General features: G+C 32.9%; 1 protein-coding gene across 3 annotated transcripts; it reads right to left on the bottom strand.

Moving 5' to 3' along the window:
- Nucleotides 1-14705: 14705 nt before the first annotated feature.
- On the bottom strand, nt 14706-18338 carry LOC139897775 (nicotinamide/nicotinic acid mononucleotide adenylyltransferase-like). Of its 3 annotated transcripts, none has more exons than XM_071880471.1 (10): nt 18081-18338; nt 17639-17719; nt 17481-17554; nt 17174-17259; nt 16984-17067; nt 16684-16768; nt 16494-16573; nt 15432-15533; nt 15101-15159; nt 14706-15022 (listed from the first exon to the last, which is right to left on the bottom strand). In XM_071880471.1, exons 2-10 carry the CDS (start codon nt 17713-17715, stop codon nt 14923-14925), a joined length of 747 nt encoding a protein of 248 aa, XP_071736572.1. In that variant the 5' UTR covers nt 17716-17719; nt 18081-18338; the 3' UTR covers nt 14706-14922. The 3 variants fall into 3 exon arrangements, with proteins under 3 accessions (XP_071736572.1, XP_071736570.1, XP_071736571.1); XM_071880469.1 differs by having other exon boundaries at nt 14769-15022; nt 17639-17726; XM_071880470.1 differs by lacking the exon at nt 18081-18338 and having other exon boundaries at nt 14769-15022; nt 17639-18070.
- Nucleotides 18339-22819: the final 4481 nt, after the last annotated feature.

Genomic DNA, 22819 nt, shown 5'->3' with positions numbered 1-22819 from the left:
TAATGTTTTCCCATTTCCATTCCGGGATTTCGGGTTGTTGAAGTAGACCTGATGGTTTCTGATGCTCAGCTTTGACCTTAGAACACGTCAAACATTCCCCTACGTATTTAGCAACATCGGCTTTCATACCTGGCCACCAAAAATGTTTCTTGAGATCTTTGTACATCTTCTCCGTTCCAGGATGTATTGAGTATCAGGTTTTATGCGCTTCTCTAAGTACCATTTCTCTCATATCTCCAAATTTTGGTACCCAAATTCTTTCAGCCCTATACCGGGTCCCGTCTTCCCGAATATTAAGATGCTTCTCCGATCCTTTAGGTATTTCATCCCTTAAGTTTCCCTCTTTTAAAACTCCTTGTTGCGCCTCCTTTATTTGAGTAGTAAGGTTAGTGTGAATCATTATATTCATAGCTTTTACTCGAATAGGTTCTCTGTCCTTTCTGCTCAAGGCGTTGGCTACCACATTTGCCTTCCCCGGGTGGTAACGAATCTCAAAGTCATAATCATTCAGCAATTCAATCCACCTGCGCTGCCTCATGTTCAGTTGTTTCTGATTAAATATGTGTTGAAGACTTTTGTGGTCGGTATATATAATACTTTTGACCCCATATAAGTAGTGCCTCCAAGTCTTTAATACAAAAACAACCGCGCCTAATTCCAAATCATGCATCGTATAATTCTGCTCGTGAATCTTCAATTGTCTAGACGCATAAGCAATTACCTTCGTTCATTGCATTAATACACAACCGAGACCTTGCTTTGAGGTATCACAATATATCACAAAATTATCATTCCCTTCAGGTAATGACAATATAGGTGCCGCAGTTAACTTTTTCTTCAATAATTGAAACGCTTTTTCTTGTTCATCCTTCCATTCAAATTTCTTCCCTTTATGCGTTAATGCAGTCAATGGTTTTGCTATTTTGGAAAAATCTTGGATGAACCTTCTGTAGTAACCAGCTAGTCCTAAAAATTGGCGTATGTGTTTCGTAGTTTTCGGAGTTTTCGGGGTTTCCCACTTTTCAACGGTTTCAATCTTTGCTGGATCCACCTGAATACCTTCTTTGTTCACTATATGACCGAGGAATTGAACTTCTTCCAACCAAAATGCACACTTTGAAAACTTAGCGTACAGTTTTTCTTTTCTTAACAACTCTAGCACTTTTCTCAAATGTTTTTCCATGCTCTTGGTCATTCTTTGAGTAAATAAGTATTTCATCGATGAAAATAATGACAAACTTGTCAAGGTATGGTCCACACACTCGGTTCATGAGGTCCATGAACACAGCTGGTGTATTAGTCAACCCAAACGGCATAACCATAAACTCGTAATGACCGTAACACGTCCTAAAAGCAGTCTTTGGAATATCATCCTCCTTCACCCGCATTTGATGATACCCAGAATGTAAATCAATCTTCGAATAAACCGACGAGCCTTGTAGTTGATCAAATAAGTCATCGATTCTCGGTAGTGGGTACCGGTTCTTGATGGTAAGTTTGTTCAACTCTCGGTAGTCGATACACAACCTGAATGTACCATCTTTCTTCTTGACTAACAGAACAGGAGCTCCCCATGGTGATGTACTTGGTCGAATGAAACCACGCTCTAATAGTTCCTGTAATTGACTTTGTAATTCTTTCATTTCACTGGGTGCGAGTATGTATGAAGCACGAGCTATTGGTGCAGCTCCTGGTACAAGGTCTATTTGAAATTCAATGGATCGATGTGGGGGTAATCCCGGTAATTCTTTTGAAAATACATCGGAAAATTCTTTCGCGACGGGAACATCACTGATGTTCTTTTCTTCAGGTTTAACTTCCTTAATGTGTGCTAGAATGACGTAACAACCTTTTCTTATTAGTTTCTGCACCTTCAAACTACTAATAAGATTTAATTTTGCGTTGTTCTTTTCTCCGTACACCATTAAAGGTTTTCCTTTTTCACGCATGATGCGAATCACATTTTTGTAACAAACGACCTCTGCTCTCACCTTTTTCAACCAGTTCATGACAATTATTACATCAAAACTCCCTAACTCGACTGGTATTAAATCAATTCAAAACATTTTCATCTCCCAGTTTAATTTCTCTATCCCGACATATATTATCTGCTGAAATTAATTTACCTTTTGCTAATTCGAGTAAAAATTTACTATCCAAAGGCATCAATGGGAAACTTAACTTAGCACAAAAATCTCTACTCATATAGCTTCTATCCGCACCCGAATCAAATAAAACATAAGCAGATTTATTATCAATAAGAAACGTACCCGTAACAAGCTCCGGGTCTTCCTGCGCTTCTGTTGTATTAATATTGAAAACTCTTCTGCGGCCCTGCCCATTAGTATTCCCCTGATTCGGGCAATTACTTCTAATGTGGCTCGGTTTTCCACATCCATAACAAACAAAGGTGGCATTACTTGTTTCGCCACTATTTCTTCCTTTAGTTCTGTTAAACATTGGTCCGTAGACCTCACACTTTTTCGCACCATGACCAGTTCTTTTACACTTGGTGTAAAATGTCGTGCAGAACCCATTCTGGTGGTACTCTTTACACCTTTGGCATTTTTGGTTTTTGTTGCCGTTGTTGTTATTGATGTTGTTGTTGGGATTGTTATTGTTGTTGGAACGGTTGTTATAGTTGTTGTTGTTGTTGTTGTTGGGACGTTTGTTGTAGTTATTGTTGAGATTACGGTTATTGTTGCGATTGTTGTTGCGGTTGTTGGGATAGTTGTTGTGATTGTGGTTGTAATTGTTGTTGTTGTATTGGTGACCCTTGTCACTGGTTTCTTCCCACTTTCTCTTGAGTTGTTTCGTGTTGGCTTCTTCGGCCCCCTACTCTTTAATTCTTCCCTCAATCTGATTTATGAGTTTAGGAGCCATTCGACTTGCTTTTTGTATGGAAGCGGGCTCGTGTGAACTCACATCTTCTTGAATCTTTACTGGTAACCCTTTTATAAACTCGTCGATATTCTCTTCTTCATCTTCGAACGTTCCTGGACATAATAGGCACAACTCTGTGAATCGTCGTTCATATGTGGTAATGTCTAACCCTTGTGTTCGTAACTCTCTAAGCTCTACCTTGAGCTTATTGACTTCGTTTCTAGGACGGTACTGTTCGTTCATCAATTGCTTGAATGCCGACCATGGTAGTGCGTAAGCAGCATTTTGTCCTACCTGTTCAAGATAGGTGTTCCACCACGTTAACGCAACACCTGTGAAGGTATGCGTAGCGTACTTAACTTTTTCCTCTTCAGTACACTTACTTATGGCAAACACCGATTCGACTTTCTCGGTTAACCGTTTCAATCCAATTGGTCCTTCGGTTCCATCAAATTCCAAAGGTTTGCAGGCAGTGAATTCTTTGTAGGAGTATCCTACAAGATTTCTTATGGAATTAGTTCCACTGCTAGATCCAGAGTTATTGTTATTTTGCATCGCAGCCTGTACTGCGGCTATGTTTGCTGCAAGGAAAACACGGAAGTCTTCCTCGCTCATGTTCAAATTCTGACGAGTCGTCGGTGCCATTTCCTTCAAAAATAGCCAAAAGAATTGAGTTAATCATATAGAATTTAAGAGTAGTCAATAGTATCTCGTAGCATTATATGAACTTATTTATAAAAGCTTTTTCTTCATATTAGCATTTTATAGTTTTAATTCGGATAGTACCTACCCGTTAAGTTCATACTTACTAGCTGCTATACAACTCAACTACTACGCTTCTATATGAAAAACTTATTACAATAATATTTCGCGTTCAAACTTTATACAAAATATTATAAACTTACAATACCGCTATTATACATATAGGATGAAATATAGCACATAATAACTTTGCTACCCGGCAGCTATAAAGGCAACTCTAGTTAATACGCAAGTTGTTCAGCAAAAGAAATAAAGACACGTAATTCATAAGTCCAGAAACAAGTCATGCATTCTGGTTTTACTAAGACGAATTTCCATCCTTGATCTTGTGGAAAGTAACTGTTATGACCATTGGCTAGGCAGCATGTTGTTATGTCGTCAAAAGGACGAGGGTTTTGTAATGCCCAACAGCCTCGTAGCAATCTAAAAACCTTGTTTCTTACCCCAACTACTGAGTCCGTCACTTGTGAAAATGTTTTATTTAAAAGTTTCAACCCAATGTTCTTTTTCTCCATTTGATAAGAAGCGAACATTATTAACCCGTAAGCATAACATGCTTCTTTATGTTGCATGTTAGAAGCTCTTTCTAAAGAATGGAGTCCTATGTTGGGATATGTTGAGTCAAAATAGGTTCGTAACCCGTAGCGTAAAATTGCATCTGGGTTTCCCGCACTAAATGCCTTAAAGAAAACTTGGCGTAACTTAAAGTCTCCTCAATGTGATATACCCCATCTTTCAAAGGAAAGCATTTTATATACTAAGGCATGCCTGGAATGTCTTTCAAACGTTTGACAAACTAATTTTTCTGTAACTAATTGTGCTGATGAATTCTGCCTGACTCTAGACAAGATTTCATCAATCATATCTCCTGGTAGGTCTTCTAAAATTTTTGGTTGTCTATCCTTAACGTCCATTTTGTGTTTTTATACTGTAAAATAGACAAGGATTAGATTCGTAAAAGATAATTAACAAACAATACAAGCAATTTTTACATAGAACATAAAAGTACAAGCAACTACAATACATATAATACACAACATGATTACAACCCTCTAATCTGAATCACTGGTTTCTTCTTCTTCGGACTTGGTTCATTTTCCTAATTTTCTAGGGATATATGGTGCTCCTCTAATACGAGCCGTTGTTTTCCACAATGGTTAAGAAAAACCTGGTGGTTTAGAGGTTCCCGGGTTATTGTTACAATTTAGGAAGTACGGACGTTGCCGATACATATAAAGTTCATCGGGGTTGGAATCAGGTTTATCTATTTTTATACCTTTTCTCTTATTATTTTCTTTTGCCATATTAAATTGGGTCGAGGTAATTTCTATAACATCATCGAAATCCTTATCGAGATCCGATTCATCAGAAAATTAGTAATCTTCCCAATATTTTGCTTCCTCGGCGGAAACACCATTGACCATTTTTAACTTTGGTCCGTTGGTTGATGATTTTCTTTTATTTAATCGATTTACTGTAGGTATCAATATTTTTTCCTCCGGAACCTCTTCTTCTTCCAGTTCCTCTTCATTCGGTTCCTCCTCTTCTGATTCCTCTTATTCCGGTTCCTCTTCTTCCGATTCCTCTTCTTCCGGTTCCTCTTCGGGAATTTGTGAATCTTCCCAAATTATATTTGACTCTTCATTATTATTAGGTGAGTCGATGAGATTTGTACTAGTGGTAGACATCTATCACACAATATCAAACACATTAAGAGGTTAATATATCACATAATATTTACATGTTAATAATATATAGTTTCCAACAAAAGTGTTAAGCGATCATTTTTAAAGAAAACAAGGTGGAAGTCCAGACTCACTAATGTATCTTAACAAACTCGATAAGACACACTAATACAAATTTCTGGTTCTCTAAGACCAACGCTCGGATACCAACTAAAATGTACCGTTCATATTAATTATAAACGTTCCATATTAGTTGATTTCATCACGAGATTTTGACCTCTATATGAGACGTTTTTCAAAGATTTCATTCATTTTTAAAACAACCATAACCTTTATTTTATCAATAAAGGTTTAAAAAGCATTACGTAAATTATCAAATAATGATAATCTAAAATATACCGGTTACACACGACCATTACATAATGGGTTACAATAAGAATATATTACATCAAAAATAAGTTTCTTGAATGCATTATTTACATAATATCATACAAGCATGGACTCCAAATCTTGTCCTTATTTTAGTATGCAACAGCGGAAGCTCTTAATAATCACCTGAGAATAAACATGCTTAAAACGTCAACAAAAATGTTGGTGAGTTATAGGTTTAACCTATATATTATCAAATCATAATAATAGACCACAAGATTTCATATTTCAATACATCCAATACATAGAGATAAATTTCATCATATGATGAACACCTGGTAACCGATATTAACAAGATGCATATAGAATATCCCCATCATTCCGGGACACCCATCGGACATGATAAAATCGAAGTACTAAAGCATTCCAAATTCCAGAATGGGGCTTGTTGGGCCCGATAGATCTATCTTTAGGATTCGCGTCAATTTGGGGGTCTGTTCCCAAATTCTTAGGCTACCAAGATAAAAAGGGGTATATTCGGCTTCGATCATTCACCCATATAATGTAGTTTCATTTACTTGTGTCTATTTCGTAAAACATTTATAAAATTTGCATGTATTCTCATCCCAAAATATTAGATTTTAAAAGTGGGACTATAACTCACTTTCACAGATTTTTACTTCGTCGGGAAGTAAGACTTGGCCACTGGTCGATTCACGAACCTATAACAAATATGTACATATATATCAAAGTATGTTCAAAATATATTTACAACATTTTTAATACGTTTTAATGTTTTAAGTTTATTAAGTCAGATGTCCTCGTTAGTAACCTACAACTAGTTGTCCATAGTTAGATGTACATAAATAAATCGATATATGTTATCTTGGATCAATCCACGACCTAGTGTATACACGTCTCAGGCTAGATCACAACTCAAAGTATATATATTTTTGGAATCAACCTCAACCCTGTATAGCTAACTCCAACATTACTGCATATAGAGTGTCTATGGTTGTTCCAAATAATATATACATGGGTCGATATGATATGTCAAAACATTTGTATACGTGTCTATGGTATCCCAAGATTACATAATATATTAGAATACATGTATAATACAATATGATTTAGTTAGGATATGATTAATATAGATTTGTTACCAATTTTCACGTAGCTACAACAAGCAAAAATATCCAATCTTGTTTTACCCATAACTTCTTCGTTTTAAATCCGTTTTGAGTGAATCCAATTGTTATGGTTTCATATTGATCTTATGTTTATGAATATATACAGAAAAAATATAATTTTATAGTCGGAAATACAGGTTACAAGTCATTTTTGTAAAGGTAGTCATTTCAGTCGAAAGAACGACGTCTAGATGACCATTTTGGAAAACATACTTCCACTTTGAGTTTAACCATGATTTTTGGATATAGTTTCATGTTCATAATAAAAATTATTTTCCCAGAAGAAAAACTTTTAAATCAAAGTTTATCATAGTTTTTAATTAACTAACCCAAAACAGCCCGCGGTGTTACTACGACGGCGTATATCCAGTTTTACGGTGTTTTTCGTGTTTTCAGGTTTTAAATCATTAAGTTAGCATATCATATAGATATAGAACATGTGTTTAGTTGATTTTAAAAGTCAATCTAGAAGGATTAACTTTTTTTTGCGAACAAGTTTAGAATTAACTAAACTATGTTCTAGTGATTTCAAGTTTAAACCTTCGAATAAGGTAGTTTTATATATATGAATCGAATGATGTTATGAACATCATTACTACCTCAGGTTTTGTGGATAAACCTACTGGAAATGAGAAAAATAGATCTAGCTTCAAAGGATCCTTGGATGGCTTGAAAGTTCTTGAAGCAAAATCATGACATGAAAACAAGTTCAAGTAAGATTTCCACTCGAAATAAGATTGTTAAAGTTATAGAAATTGAATCAAAGTTTGAATATGAGTATTACCTTATATTATAAATATATCTTACTGTAAATAAGAAAGATTTCTTAAGGTTAGATGATCACTCAAAGTGGATTTGCAAGATTGGAAATAAGCTAGCAAACTTGGAAGTATTCTTGATTTTATGAAACTAGAACTTATAGAATTTATGAAGAACACTTAGAACTTGAAGATAGAACTTGAGAGAGATCAATTAGATGAAGAAAATTGAAGAATGAAAGTGTTTGTAGGTGTTTTTGGTCGTTGGTATATGAATTAGATATAAAGGATGTGTAATTTTGTTTACATGTAAATAAGTCATGAATGATTACTAATATTTTTGTAATTTTATGAGATATTTCATGCTAGTTGCCAAATTATGGTTCCCACATGTGTTAGGTGACTCACATAGGCTGCTAATATCTGATCATTGGAGTGTATATACCAATAGTACATACATCTAAAAGCTGTGTATTGTACGAGTACGAATACGGGTGCATACGAGTAGAATTGTTGATGAAACTGAACGAGGATGTAATTGTAAGCATTTTTGTTAAGTAGAAGTATTTTGATAAGTGTCTTTAAGTCTTTCAAAAATGTATGAATACATATTAAAACACTACATGTATATACATTTTAACTGAGTCGTTAAGTCATCGTTAGTCGTTACATGTAAGTGTTGTTTTGAAACCTTTAGGTTAACGATCATGTTAAATGTTGTTAACCCATTGTTTATTATATCTAAAGAGATATTAAATTATTACATTATCATGATATTATGATGTATTAATATATCTTAATGTGATATATATATATACAATCAAATGTCGTTACAACGATAATCGTTACATATATGCCTCGTTTCGAAATCATTACGTTAGTAGTCTTGTTTTTACATATGTAGTTCATTGTTAATATAATTAATGATATATTTACTTATAAAATATCATGTTAAATATATATATATATATATCCATATATATGACATCATATAGTTTTTACAAGTTTTAACGTTCGTGAATCACCGGTCAACTTGGGTGGTCAATTGTCTATATGAAACCTATTTCAATTAATCAAGTCTTAACAAGTTTGATTGCTTAACATATTGGAAACACTTAATCATGTAAATATCAATTTCATTTAATATATATAAACATGGAAAAGTTCGGGTCACTACATGGTTAACCATATTACGTGTTGGATTTGTTTAGCATGCTAAATATATATATATATATATATATATATATATATATATATATATATATATATATATATATATATATATATATATATATATATATATATATATATATATATATATATATATATATATATATATTGTGTTGAGTATATGCTAATGTGGTGTTGTGATAGTGTACGAGTTGTTAGCATATTGAGTATGAAGGCATGCTATTTGAATTATATTTTCGTATGAGGTATTTGGTGGGTGCGATTGCAAATAGATGGGCTATATTTGTGTATGTATAATTATTGTACTCACTAAGCTTTGCTTACCCTCTCTTTGTTTACTCTTTTTAGGTTCTGGCGTGGACAAGGGTAAGAGTGTTCGGTTGGATTAGTGGCCTCCCGCTTTGTTTTGATAGGGGACGCATTTGGAATGTTTAGCTTTTGAAGTTTGTGGGTAGTTTAACCCCAAACACCATGCTCTAGGTGTCGTTTGGAACTTAAACTCTTATGGTCGAAACTTGTATTTTTGAACGAAATTCATAAAATGGGCAATTGTGGGTCCGGTGATGTAAAACTTGTTTCGATGATGGAAACCTCTTAGTTTTACTTATTATGACTTGTTGGGAAAAGGTTTTCTTTTAAAAGTGTCGGGAAGCGGGTTTTCCGCTCATGTAAGTTGGACCCGGACAGCAGAACATTTTAGTTCATTGGGACGCCGTCCTAAATGTCTGGACACCGTCCAAGCCTTAAGTACTGGACGCCGTCCAGAATCCTGGACGCCGTCCAGATGATACTGCATCAGGAAAAAAAATTGCGTGTTTTTGGGTCAACGATGTCGGGTCGTTACATTAACCGGTGGTGTTCTACGGTGGTCCGGTTATTGAAGACGATGGAAACAAGAAGAACAAGAAGTGTGGTGGAGATGGTGAAGATTGGGAGTGAGTGAGCATATAACTCATTTATGTATGTATGTTAATGTATATATATTAAATAAGACAATGATCATAATTTAATCACGGGTTTGGTTAAGTAATATTCTGCCGACACTCTAACACGGACTATATTATCGTACCCCGTTAATAAATCAGTGGCGGATAAAAAGTACTCAAATAAATTCCAAATTTTTATGATAATTATAATTATTTATTTCAGTCATTATGGTATAAAATTTGATCATTAACTATTAAATAAAAATTTACATCAACTGTCTCGCTCGATTCTGGGTAAAATATAAAAAGCGCTAAAATTTAATAACTAGATCCTAAATACATTTTTAGTAAGCCTAAAATTTATAGAACTCATTTTCGGATCACCGTTTATTTTAAAATCACATAAGTTCGAATTAAACTTCTCTGAATAATAATCGAAACGTCCAACGAGTATTACAATCATTTAATATTTATTTTTAATATACTTTATTTATATATAGTTATGCTTTAAATAATAATTATTATAATATCTTATTTTTATTTTATTTTATATAATTAATTTTAAATACAACAACATATAATGTTTCAAATTATTTTTCCAAATTTTCATTTATATTTATATATACATATACACACATAACTATTTACAATTAATTGTTCGTGAATCGTCGAGAATAGTCAAGGGTTAAATGGATATATGAAATAGTTCAAAATTTTCGAGACTCAACATTACAGACTTTGCTTATCGTGTCGGAAACATTCAAAGATTAAGTTTAAATTTGATCGGAAATTTTCGGGTCGTTACACCTTGTACTGTCAGTGTTGTGTAATCATTATTATGTAACCAAAGACCAGTGGTCAAATGGTTAGAGACGTTACTCTCAATATGCCTACTCACAATAATTAAGTTTGCATTTAAACGTAGTAATTAACGATATTACGGTAGGAATTTAGCATGAATCAAAGCATGACAGCATAGTTAACAATTTAGTACTTGTGTCTAAGTGTAAAGCAGTTATAAAGCAAGTATGTGTCTCACCCCAAAAGTTATAAAAACAGTTATGAAACAGTGAAAAGTGGGGCTATGAAGTTCACCTTAGTAGCAAGTAAGTTATTCCACACACGAAAGAATTGAACGAAAGGACGTGACCGAGATCTCAACCTAGAGATAGAACGTATGATTAGTTAATGTCTAACAGACATAAAGTTTCTTTATTAATATAGCAACTATATTAACAGTGATGGTTTTTGAGAAAAGTTCCTATTTCTCAAAAGTTTCTAATTTCGGAAACCTACTATTTATGGAAAGCTTCCACTTATAGTATGTTTCTAGTTTAGGAAGTTCGGGTTATAATCCTTCACAAAGAGTTGTACAAATTTGCTCAAACTTCGTTGCTATCAAATAAGTCACTCTGATGATCTGTTGTTACCAGGCGTCCAGGACTCTTGACCAGAATCTAAGTCTTGGCATTCGAGATCCACAAGCGGTTCCCATAAGACAACAAGGACCACCCTAGGCCATAAGTAGCGGTGAGGTTCGTATAAAGTGCACGTTATCTTTTAATTATAACATTCACGTTATAGGTGTATACACACAACGAATTATTAATGTACTTAATAATTATATATGTGATAATATAACTTAAGTATTATTTAATATTTAGTTATTATACCTTAGTATATCTTATATATATTAAATATAATTACCTTTAAATAAATACCTAAATTACTTCAAAAATAATAGTGTTTTATTAATTAAACATTATCCAAAAATGTTTAAATAATTAATTAAATATCTAAAAATTATATACATAATTTTTATAGTATTAGTTAATCATATAGATCAGTAGAAAAATTTAAGAAAATGTTTTTATTATATTTTTGTATTTATTTTTGTTTTTATCCTTAATTTATTCACAAAACAAGTTTAATTCTACATAAATACTAAATATATCCAAAAAATTATTTTTATAATTTTTATAAGTTTATATCAGTCTAATAACCTATAGAAAAAATATTTAAAAAATATTTTTTATTATTTTATATTTATTCTTAATTTACCTTCGAATTACATAATAATAGAGTTTAATTATATAATAATTATGAATTCGACCCAAATAATTATTTTTATAATTTTTGCAGATCTATATAAGTTATAAACTTAGGAAAAATTATATATATTTTATTTTTGGTAAAAAAATATTTATTACGAATTTTACATTGTTTTTATATTTAAATACTACATAATCCGTATTTAATTATAAATAATATTACATAAATTATCAAAATTATTTTTATACATCATAATACTTATAATACTAATTATAACATATAAACATAATTAATTTCGAATTTTATAAAGAATATACAATAAATATAAATATAATTGACAATATTAAAAAATAAAATAAAAATAGAAAGTACCTCAAATTTTCTTCAAGGTTTTGAGAGAATAAATTAAGTTTTTGTTTTTGGCCAGAAAAAATGAATGAGGAGCCATGTTTTTATAGTTAAAAATGGTTGGTGAAAAAAAAATAATAAAGGTGCCAATTTTGACAAAAAAAGAAAACATGTTAATAATGTTTTTAATAAGTTTTTGTCTTTGAAAGTATTTAGTCAAAATTCATGGGCTCATTATTTAATTTATAAAAAAAAAATTCTTATTTCTCTTTTTTTTTATATAAGCTAAAAATATAAATAATGATTAAAATAACTTATCATTTAATTAATAATTATGTTACATATAGTTATATATATAATACGCGTTAATATTAATATTATCTAAAGTTATTTTATATAATTAGTATAAACTTTAGTTAACAAAATGTGTCGACTAAAAATAAATATTTGATCAACGTCGAATTTAATCATATATATTACGTACGGATAACAACCCTATGGGTAAATTAGTCAATTCAAGTATGAAAATGTTAGGGTTGTTATATAATAAATATTAGTATTATCATTAGTATTATTATAATTATTATTATTAATATCATTATCATTAAAATTAATATTAGTATCATCTAATTAGTATGATTACTATTATTATCATTATTATGAATACGATATAAAATAGGATTAAAAGCTATTAAAAAAATTGATTAGAAAATAATGAGTTTAAGTATCATGATAAAATTAAAATATTGTAAGATATTGATTTAGATAAAAATATCGTTTTCGTTATTTTTATCATTATTATTATTATTATTAAAAGTATCATTAATATTAAAACTATCATTTTCATTAGAATTACCATTTTTAATAGAAATATCTTGGTTATTATAAAATATCATTATTATTATCATTTTAGTATTATTATTATTATTAAAAATAATCATTTTGAATAGAATTATTATTTTTATATAAAATATTATTATTATTACAGTTAATATTAAAAAGTATCGTTATTATTAAAATTATCATGATTAAAAGTTATCATTTTATTATAATTAATATCATCATTAGTAAATATAAATATTGTTATTATTATTATTAGCAGAATAATAATAATTATTATTATTATAAATAATACAACTTTTACTCATTATTATTATTATCAATATTATTTTATCAAATAAATATGTTGTACAAATATATTTATACCACACGTAATATAGTTACATTAATAATACATACCACTATATTTTTATGATATTGAGTGAACTGTATAAATTTTATTACTTGAGATATATAAAAGTATATTTTTATCATATATAATTTTAATATAAATTTTTATTTATTAATAAATGACTTGTATTATTTACTCTAATAAAATCTGATAAATATATTTAAATATATAAAACGACTATATTTAAGTTAATAAACATATATAGATTTTGGAAGTAATTTTGGGTCAAGTTGACTTTTGTTGACTTTTGCATATCGGTCTCGAGCATTAGGATTGTGATATACTACGACTTGACCTAAATTGTTAGACAGATATTGACAAACATATAAATATATATACTTAATATAGGTTCGTGAATCCGAGGCCAACCCTGCATTTGTTCAGTGCCGTCATATGCATTAATGCTACGAAATACAGTATTGTGAGTTTCATTTGCTCCCTTTTTAGATGCTTTTGCAATATATATTTTTGGCACTGAGAATACATGCACTGTTTTTATAAATGTTTGACAAAATAGACACAAGTACTTAAAATTACATTCTATGGCTGGATTATTAAACCGAATATCACCCCTTTTAGCTTGGTAGCCTAAGAATTAGGGAAACAGACGAGAGGATTCTGTTACCTAATTGACGCGAATCCTAAAGGTATATCTACGGGCACTAACACCCCCCATTCTGGAAAATGGAATGCTTTAGTACTTCGATTATTATACAAACGAGAGGATTCTGTTTTGGGATATTCTATATGCATTTTGTTAATGTCGGTTACCAACTGTTCACCATATGAATGATATTTTTATACAGATAGCTATATGCATGTATGTTACTTATGAAAAATGAAATCTTGTAGTCTATTAAAATGATGGAAATGAATGATTATGAAAAACTAATGAACTTACCAACTTTTTGGTTGACACTTTTAAGCATGTTTATTCTCAGGTATGAAAGAAATCTTCCGCTGTGCATTTGCTCATTTTAAAGATATTACTTGGAGTCATTCATGACATATTTCAAAACACGTTGCATTCGAGTCGTTGAGTTCAACAAGATTATTATTAAGTCATTTATAGTTTGGATATATTATGAAATGGTATGCATGCCTATCAACTTTCGATGAAATGAAAGTTTGTCTTTTAAAAACGAATGCAATGTTTGTAAAATGTATCATATAGAGGTCAAATACCTCGCAATAAAACCAATTATTATGTAACGTTTATAATCGATATGAACGGGGCATTTCACCAACGACACTCTAGCTGTAATTTACTACTTTGAATCAAAGCTAGTATGTTGCAAGTAGCCAAAAGATCAATTTCATGGTTTTTTATTATAATCTTTAAGTTAGTACATGTCATTTGAATCATTAAACAATAATCACAAAATTCCGAACTTATTGACAAGTAATAGCCAAAATAAATACAGAATTTGGCTATTTACGATAATCTTAAACTCTCTACATTGTCATCTAATTTGTGAAGGATGTAATGAATGTCCTCTGTTGCCATTGTTCAAAGCTTCATTGTTGTCAGCTTATGGAGTTTGTGTACAGTCCGTTTTGTTTGATGTAATCAATAACTTCATCCGAAGTTAAATATTTCACGGACAAACCTCTTGAAACACAATCTCTGTTATTACAAGTACAGTCACTAAGTATCATGTGACAGCAAATAAGAACTATGAAAGTACAATAATTTAATGGCTACCTTACTAAAGTTGAACTGATGCGGTTTGGGACTATTTCATCTACCACTTCAATGTTATTCTGCATAATTTAGAACAAGATGTTATAATCGAAATATGAGCAACAAAATAGATACATACTATCCATCATAGATCGAGATATTTGGATTTGAGAGCCTAAGCACATATATCATCAACACACACACACACACACACACACACACACACACACAAAAAGAACAAGATGGCATATCAAGTAAAGAGTACCAAGTAAATAAGATGTAGCAAACAAATGTGATCAAGCAGAGTGATTTTGGCATGTTATATATTAGTGAAAGAATGATGGTCCGTTACCTTGTATTCTGTTAATATTTGATCATGTGAGATGATATTTTCAATGTCTTGACCTTCTCTACGAATACAAACGACACCATAATCTCTACATATAGTCCTGACCTGTAATCAAAAGATCCATGTCTACTCAATCAAACAAATCACAAAATTTATGACTTATTTTGTTTGAATGTGAGTCTAATCTATTATTACAACTTGTTTAGGGTCATATAAAATTTGGTAAGTTAGTGTAGGCACATGAAAACACATATCCAAGCGCCCTTTGAAAATTTGAATAATTTCGTATTTCAGTCAAAGTCAATATCAGAGTCAAAAGGTTGACTGATCAAAGTCAAATTCAATTTTCAGAAATTAGCTACGTTCGTTTGCAGCATATAGTTTTGTGGTACACAATGTTCTTGGTAGAATCACAATTTTATGTATAACACCACTGGATACATACATACATACATACATACATACATACATACATACATACATACATACATACATACATACATACATACATACATACATACATACATACATACATACATACATACATACATACATACATACATACATACATACATACATACATACATACATACATACATACATACATACATACATACATACATACATACATACATACATACATACATACATACATACATACATACATACATACATACATACATACATACATACATACATACATACATACATACATACATACATACATACATACATACATACATACATACATACATACATACATACATACATACATACATACATACATACATACATACATACATACATACATACATACATACATACATACATACATACATACATACATACATACATACATACATACATACATACATACATACATACATACATACATACATACATACATACATACATACATACATACATACATACATACATACATACATACATACATACATACATACATACATACATACATACATACATACATACATACATACATACATACATACATACATACATACATACATACATACATACATACATAATATAGATCGAATTTACCTGATCGGGTATCCAAACACCAGGAATTGCAAATGATTCTAGTAGATCAGATCCACAAACAAGCATGACTTTCAGGAATGCTACAATTTGATAAACGATATAATACTCAAATATCTATATCTATTTGATTAATAAGGACATTTAATTTATAACAATGTATTTATATGTAACGGTAGAGAGTATACCATACCACTAGGTATCACCCCGTTATCGCAAAAGAAGCTCCTGATTCTTGACAACACTGTCAATGAGCGCTGAAACGAAGTTTGCTTTGCCTAAAACAGAACAGAAAGAAAGACAACGTATGTTTAACAAACAGAAATGGATTCTATGTTTAATCTGCTTCATGTACATATCAACGAATATACTATAAACTGAAACGAACTTCCACTTTACAATTAGTAAATTACAACTCATTAATGCAACTACAATTATTATGAAACCGCACTAAAGTTATAATACAATGTTTGTAGATGTTTAAGTTTCTTACCTCCCAGCTATCCACCATTATGAAATCAGAACTTTTACAGGCAAGTTGGCACATTGTAATGCGATGTTCAGCTGGTATGAGACCCTACACACACACACACACATACACACACACACACACACAAAATAAAAAAAAAATTCACGCACTACGAGTCTAAAAATTATTGTTTAGTTAAACAGAAGCCAAATACCTTTTTCTTGTATGCATCATTAACAGGCGACATGTAACCTCCAACAACATGAAACCCTTTTGACTTGAGTGCATCTCTCGCCAATTCTACCCATGGATAATAAGAGTTAGCAATAGTACACATGGACTTATATTGAAACGCAGTTTTGGTCAACACATGTAGTCAAGGTACTGAAGATTTATAACATGAAGTTCTTTTAACTTATTTATATACATATATCTGCAACTTAAACAGATGCCATGTATTAGCTTGATTCATTTCTTAGATACGATAGTAGAATACATGAAATAAACAAATAACTACATACCAAAAAGGCGCAAGTGCATGAATGTAGGAGGATTAAAGCTTCCAGTTGATACCAAAACAACGTGCAGTGCACCACTGCAGGAGTAACGAATTATTCACAATCATGTAAACAACTTTTAATTAAAGGTTGATCGATTAACATAAATCGGTTATACTTACTTTGTGTTCGTACATGGCAAACCATCTTCATCCGTGGAATCTAATGATAACTTATCGAGTGGCAACGCAAAATCCATTTACCTGATATCTAACGGAACAAACTCACACACTCTCAACCTTATATTATAATATATGTAATGTAATATATACTTGGACGTTAAGTTAAATTTAGAGCCAGCAATCAGTAATCTTAAAATATACTGTAATTATTTGGACCTTAAATAATAAAGAAAATCAAAACCTTTGAACACTCAAATTAATGCAGATTAGATGCATAACCAAACACTCCTTTAATTCGATATGTTTAATTGAATAATTTGTAACTATTTGCGTAACAGATAAACATCCAAAAAAACCCTAGTTTATATATTTACATAGCAGCAAATTTATGGAGGAAAAAATAATCAGTAATTCGTGGGAAAAAAAAAAGGCAGGAACAAACCTGTTGTCGGCTCTCGGCGTGATTCAAGAGAGAGACTGCTGCCGGCGTCAGGGAAAGTCGCCGGCGACTGAGGCTCAGGTAGTCAGGTGGACTGTCCGTCGATCGGAAGGTTGGAGAATCGGGTAAGTCGTAGAACTTTGTTATACTTTGTATTTGAAAAATTGAGAGAATCGGATACGAAAATTATGCGATTGAAGAAATTGATTACATTTTTTAGAGATTCGGGTATAAAGTCTAAGTTCACGTGCACAGTCTTTAACTCCATAAATCCAGCATATTTTATGAGGCTACTACTTACTACTAATTGATTTAGAATTTACTGGACTTGGTTCTACATTCAGTTTGATCGATATCATGATAATACTTTGTTTTGAAGTTTCTATAATTCTATCAAACTAGTTTAATACCCACGAATTCATGGGATTTTGTTAGTAACTTAGACCCCGTTTGGCTCACAGAATTCAATGAGATTCTGGCAGAATTGGAATGGAATCTAGACACGCGTCGTGTCTAAATTCAATTCCAATTCTGCCGGAATCCCATTGGATTCCGGGAGCCAAACGGACCTTTAGAGTATCAACATACTTAAATTAAATGATGCAATTGTTAGGAATTTGGTAGGCCCTAACAAGACAAGTGATTTATGCGAATCACTTACCCAAAAACGACAAACGAATAATAAAGCATAGATAAATGTAAACGACACAGGGATTTAACGTGGTTATATCTCAACTCCAAAACGCGGAGAAGGGTTTACTCCACGGGCGCAAATCAGAGATTTTCTTATATTATTGTGCACACATTACAATGAGGCTAGGGGTTACAATTTACAGGAAGAGTTAAACTTGTCCACCAAGTTAAACTTGTACTTCAAGCAAAAGACATTCCATAAATATCTATTACTTGCTCCATACTCCATTCCTACTAGAAGATTTAATTAAGGAAACATAATCTCTATGACTTGTTCACCAAGTCAAGCTCCCTAGCTCCCTACGACTTGTTCACCAAGTCAAGCTCTCTTCGACTTGTTCATTTGATCAAATTCTCCACACCTTCAACAATCTCCCACTTGAAGACTTTGAGCAAACTCTTCACTACTCAACAATCTCCCACTTGAAGATTTTGAACAAACCCGAACATCAATCTCCATTCCATCCAAGAAAGTCAAACCACCATTATACCGCCAAACTCCATTTGGGACACGCACACTCATCACGTACGTCGAATGAGTAGAGTTCCGATACAAGGTCTTCAACACTACTTGTCGGAACTAGAAACCAATAACCGCCTCAACTGTCAATGTTTGTTCAAATACCCATAGCAACTCCCGATCTCCTCTCAGCTATGACTTTTGATACCACCAGAATCAAACATCCGGGTCACGCCGCTCTTCCACACTAGAGGGAAGGAAGTCTTTCGACACTAAAACCACTAAGCTTCAACCCGATCTCCAGTTACTAACAAGGGTACTCACGGTTTCTTGCACCACCATTTTCTTACACAAGAAGATCAATTGAAGTATGTGAAACTTCTTTTGCATGATTCTTTCATGAGACAACACCGCCTCACCCATCGCTCAAGACACGTCCAATCCCGTAAAACCCGTGTCAACGATCACTCTCGTACAGAATTTCTCATCTATCTATGATTTCCTTTTACCAGCAATTAGAAAATCCAACAGACGCCTTTGTAGACTGTTCATCAAGACTCTAGTGAGAACACAAAATGAAACGACCCCAAAACCGTTTACTAGAAAAACACGAATTTCTTTTTTTAAACAACAAACAGATTCTGGTCAGGCCATATGCGCTGCGCGTAAAAGAACGCGCGGGGCGCGCTAAAGCGTAAATCAAAGTCAGAAGTTGACAACTGGGCATCCCACCAGGATTTGGCGATTTGCGCGGCGCGCAAGGCCACGCGCGGCGCGCACTTCAACTGGATAACAGGGTCAGCCCCTTTATATCCTAACACAAACCATTTTCAATCCAACCCAAGTTTAATTATTTCAAACAATAAACGGGTTTTATACGACAAAAGAGTATTCAACCCTCGGGTCTCCAATGACCCATGAATACAAGACGTGACTATTTCGACCCAATTACACATTTAGATGAGTTAGGACTCTATCACCCAACCCGATACCAAGAGCATAATCCCGGAGACTACCAAATCCCCAATCTACGTCCAATATCCAAAAGCTACCCTATCGAGCCCAAGCGCTCCTACGCGTCTAGTCTAATAACTAGCTAGCTTCACAATACCTGTAAAAAGGTGAACAACGAGAGGGGTAAGCATAAAGCTTAGTGAATGCAATAATTATACATATACATATATAATATACTTACTTGCAATCACTTACACAATTACCACATATACGCTAGCAATTTAATTAGCATACCATCGCAAAGTATAACGCTAAAATCTCCAATACGCAAGCTAGCACAAACAATAGCATATAATCCGAACAATATAATATGCTACACTACAACACATAACCATGGTTAACCGAAATCCAAAGGGAACGATTCTCGCGAATGAACCGTTAGCCACACAGACGCCACTAGTATGCATCACTAGTCCCTTGAGTGGTATCGAACTCACAAACTTAAACCCACCCGTCACGCTCAATGTGGTATCGAACTCACGAACTTTATACCCACATTTCACGCCATACGTAATGATGTGGTATCGAACTCACGAACTTAAAACCCACATCACACGCCAACCCACATGACATATAAAGTATCGAACTCACGAACTTTAAACCCTCATCTCATGCCAAACACGATGTGGTATCGAACTCATGAACTTTAAACCCACATCGCATCCCACACAAGTAAATACACTATATACATACATGTATAATTATTCCACTCACCTTGGAATGTCCGCACGAGTAGTGTATTATGATCTCCGTCCTCATATCCGAGCAAATAGTTACCTATATCGCACATAGGCACAATATACACATAAATATACATTCTCTAAAAGAGAATTCGACACAATTATCCCTTAGTCGAGGGATCACACCATGCTCGCCAAAACCCGCCCATTTAACACCTAATGGACACAAACCAATTACCTCTACGGGTAGTAATTCTGACCCATACAAACAAGTATAACTTAACCCAAATTATACTTGACACCAATTAGACCAACTTAGGTCTTAACACTAAATTACTTCTTAGGTAGTAATTATTCCAATGGCCAATTACACCAAAACCCAACACTTGCAATATTGACCCATATTGCTTTTGACCACGTTTGACTTATGTTAAAATATCATTTTAACCCAAAATTACTTCTCGCGAGTAATTACATCCAAAAACATAATTTAACACTTAACAAAAGTGTTTAACATCCATTTAATCCAATTTAGTGTCATCGTCAGTTTTGACCCAATTCAAAGTCAACCCATTTTGACACAAGTCCCAAAAATGCCCAAACTAACCCATAATCACTAATACAAGTGAAAATGGCCCTAATACACCAATTAAACCAAATCACAAGTGTTAAACACTTCTCTTACCCAATTTGACACATAAATTCTAATTTTGACCCAATACAAAACTAGTCCATCAAACATACCCAAATGGGTTCCAATACTTCCATAATCACTAAACTAAGTGATTACACCCAAAATCAAAGCCTAATCATGGCCAAATCGTCAATCAACCCAAAACCCGCCAAGTATCAAAATAACTAGTCATAATAAACCCACTTCGTCATCTAAACGGGTTTCACAACTGAACAAGCTCAAATCCCAACTTTAATATCGAATCAACGAGATGAATTCGGAGTTGAGACTTACCAATGCCACCAAAATGTTGCCGTTGACGAGATGAACAAACTTAACTCTCGCGACTTGACCCGATTCACTCTTATTCTTCTCCAAACTAAGCTTTCTCTCTCTAAACCTTGTTTCTCTCTCACCAGGGTTTGGAGTGTAAGTGAGAATGGAAGAATGAAATGAGGATAAGATAAGGTTTTGACCAGATTTGTAGCCACAAAACCGGCCCCAATGCGAAATACCTAAAATGCCCCTTTTTAAAACATTTAAAATCACAAAACTTGCTGTCAGCACGTTTTGCGCGGCGTACAAAATTTTGCGCGGCGTGCAAAAGTCGAAATCAGCATTTTGTGAAACTTGTTTTGGTCGTAACTTTCAAACCGTAACTCCGTTTTTGATGAATCAAATATCGTTGGAAAGGTAATAAGGTCTAATTTTCAATGGTAAAGTTTTAGAACATCAACTCCAACTTTATTTGGGGTTAAAATATACGGTTACATGCCTCGTAATACAAATGACGTCCAAAATAACGCGTAACTGAAAAACGGGATGTTACACAAAACCTTAAAATCTATATAAGTTTCATCTTTCTGCTTTCTCGCTGGTACACTGACCTCCTCATAGCTATGAATTTCACAAACACCATCTTATCATCCCAAGCACACTTCCACTGTACGAGTAAGAAATAAAACTGCGGCTATTCAAAAATAATCTGGTTCGTTCCACCTGTCAGTTGCAAATCTCTTTGCCATTAGAGGGTATACTTGCAGCATCAAAGTACACTAGTGTTATACGCACTAATCCTGTGAAGACTAGAGACCCATGTCGCATACCCATCTCCATAACTTCTACTAGTCGTTAAACTCCCACTAGCTCGGTACTTTCGTCGATTACCAAACTCCTATCGAGTTCCCGACACCCTCTAGAAAGCTAAAGTTTCAGGACTTAC

The sequence above is a fragment of the Rutidosis leptorrhynchoides genome, chromosome 3, assembly GCF_046630445.1.
Source record: "Rutidosis leptorrhynchoides isolate AG116_Rl617_1_P2 chromosome 3, CSIRO_AGI_Rlap_v1, whole genome shotgun sequence".
NCBI lineage: Eukaryota > Viridiplantae > Streptophyta > Magnoliopsida > Asterales > Asteraceae > Rutidosis > Rutidosis leptorrhynchoides.
This window is presented reverse-complemented; position numbering and strand designations above follow the sequence as displayed.

What these genes read in the sequence shown, in the direction of transcription:
- LOC139897775 (XM_071880471.1), bottom strand. Translation starts at nt 17,715, where the DNA reads ATGGATTTTGCGTTGCCACTCGATAAGTTATCATTAGATTCCACGGAT. An exon ending in CATGCACTTGCGCCTTTTTG is followed by an intron (nt 17,260 to 17,480) that starts GTATGTAGTTAT and finishes ATCCATGGGTAG; the next exon opens with AATTGGCGAGAGATGCACTC. An exon ending in TAACGGGGTGATACCTAGTG is followed by an intron (nt 16,574 to 16,683) that starts GTATGGTATACT and finishes ATCAAATTGTAG; the next exon opens with CATTCCTGAAAGTCATGCTT.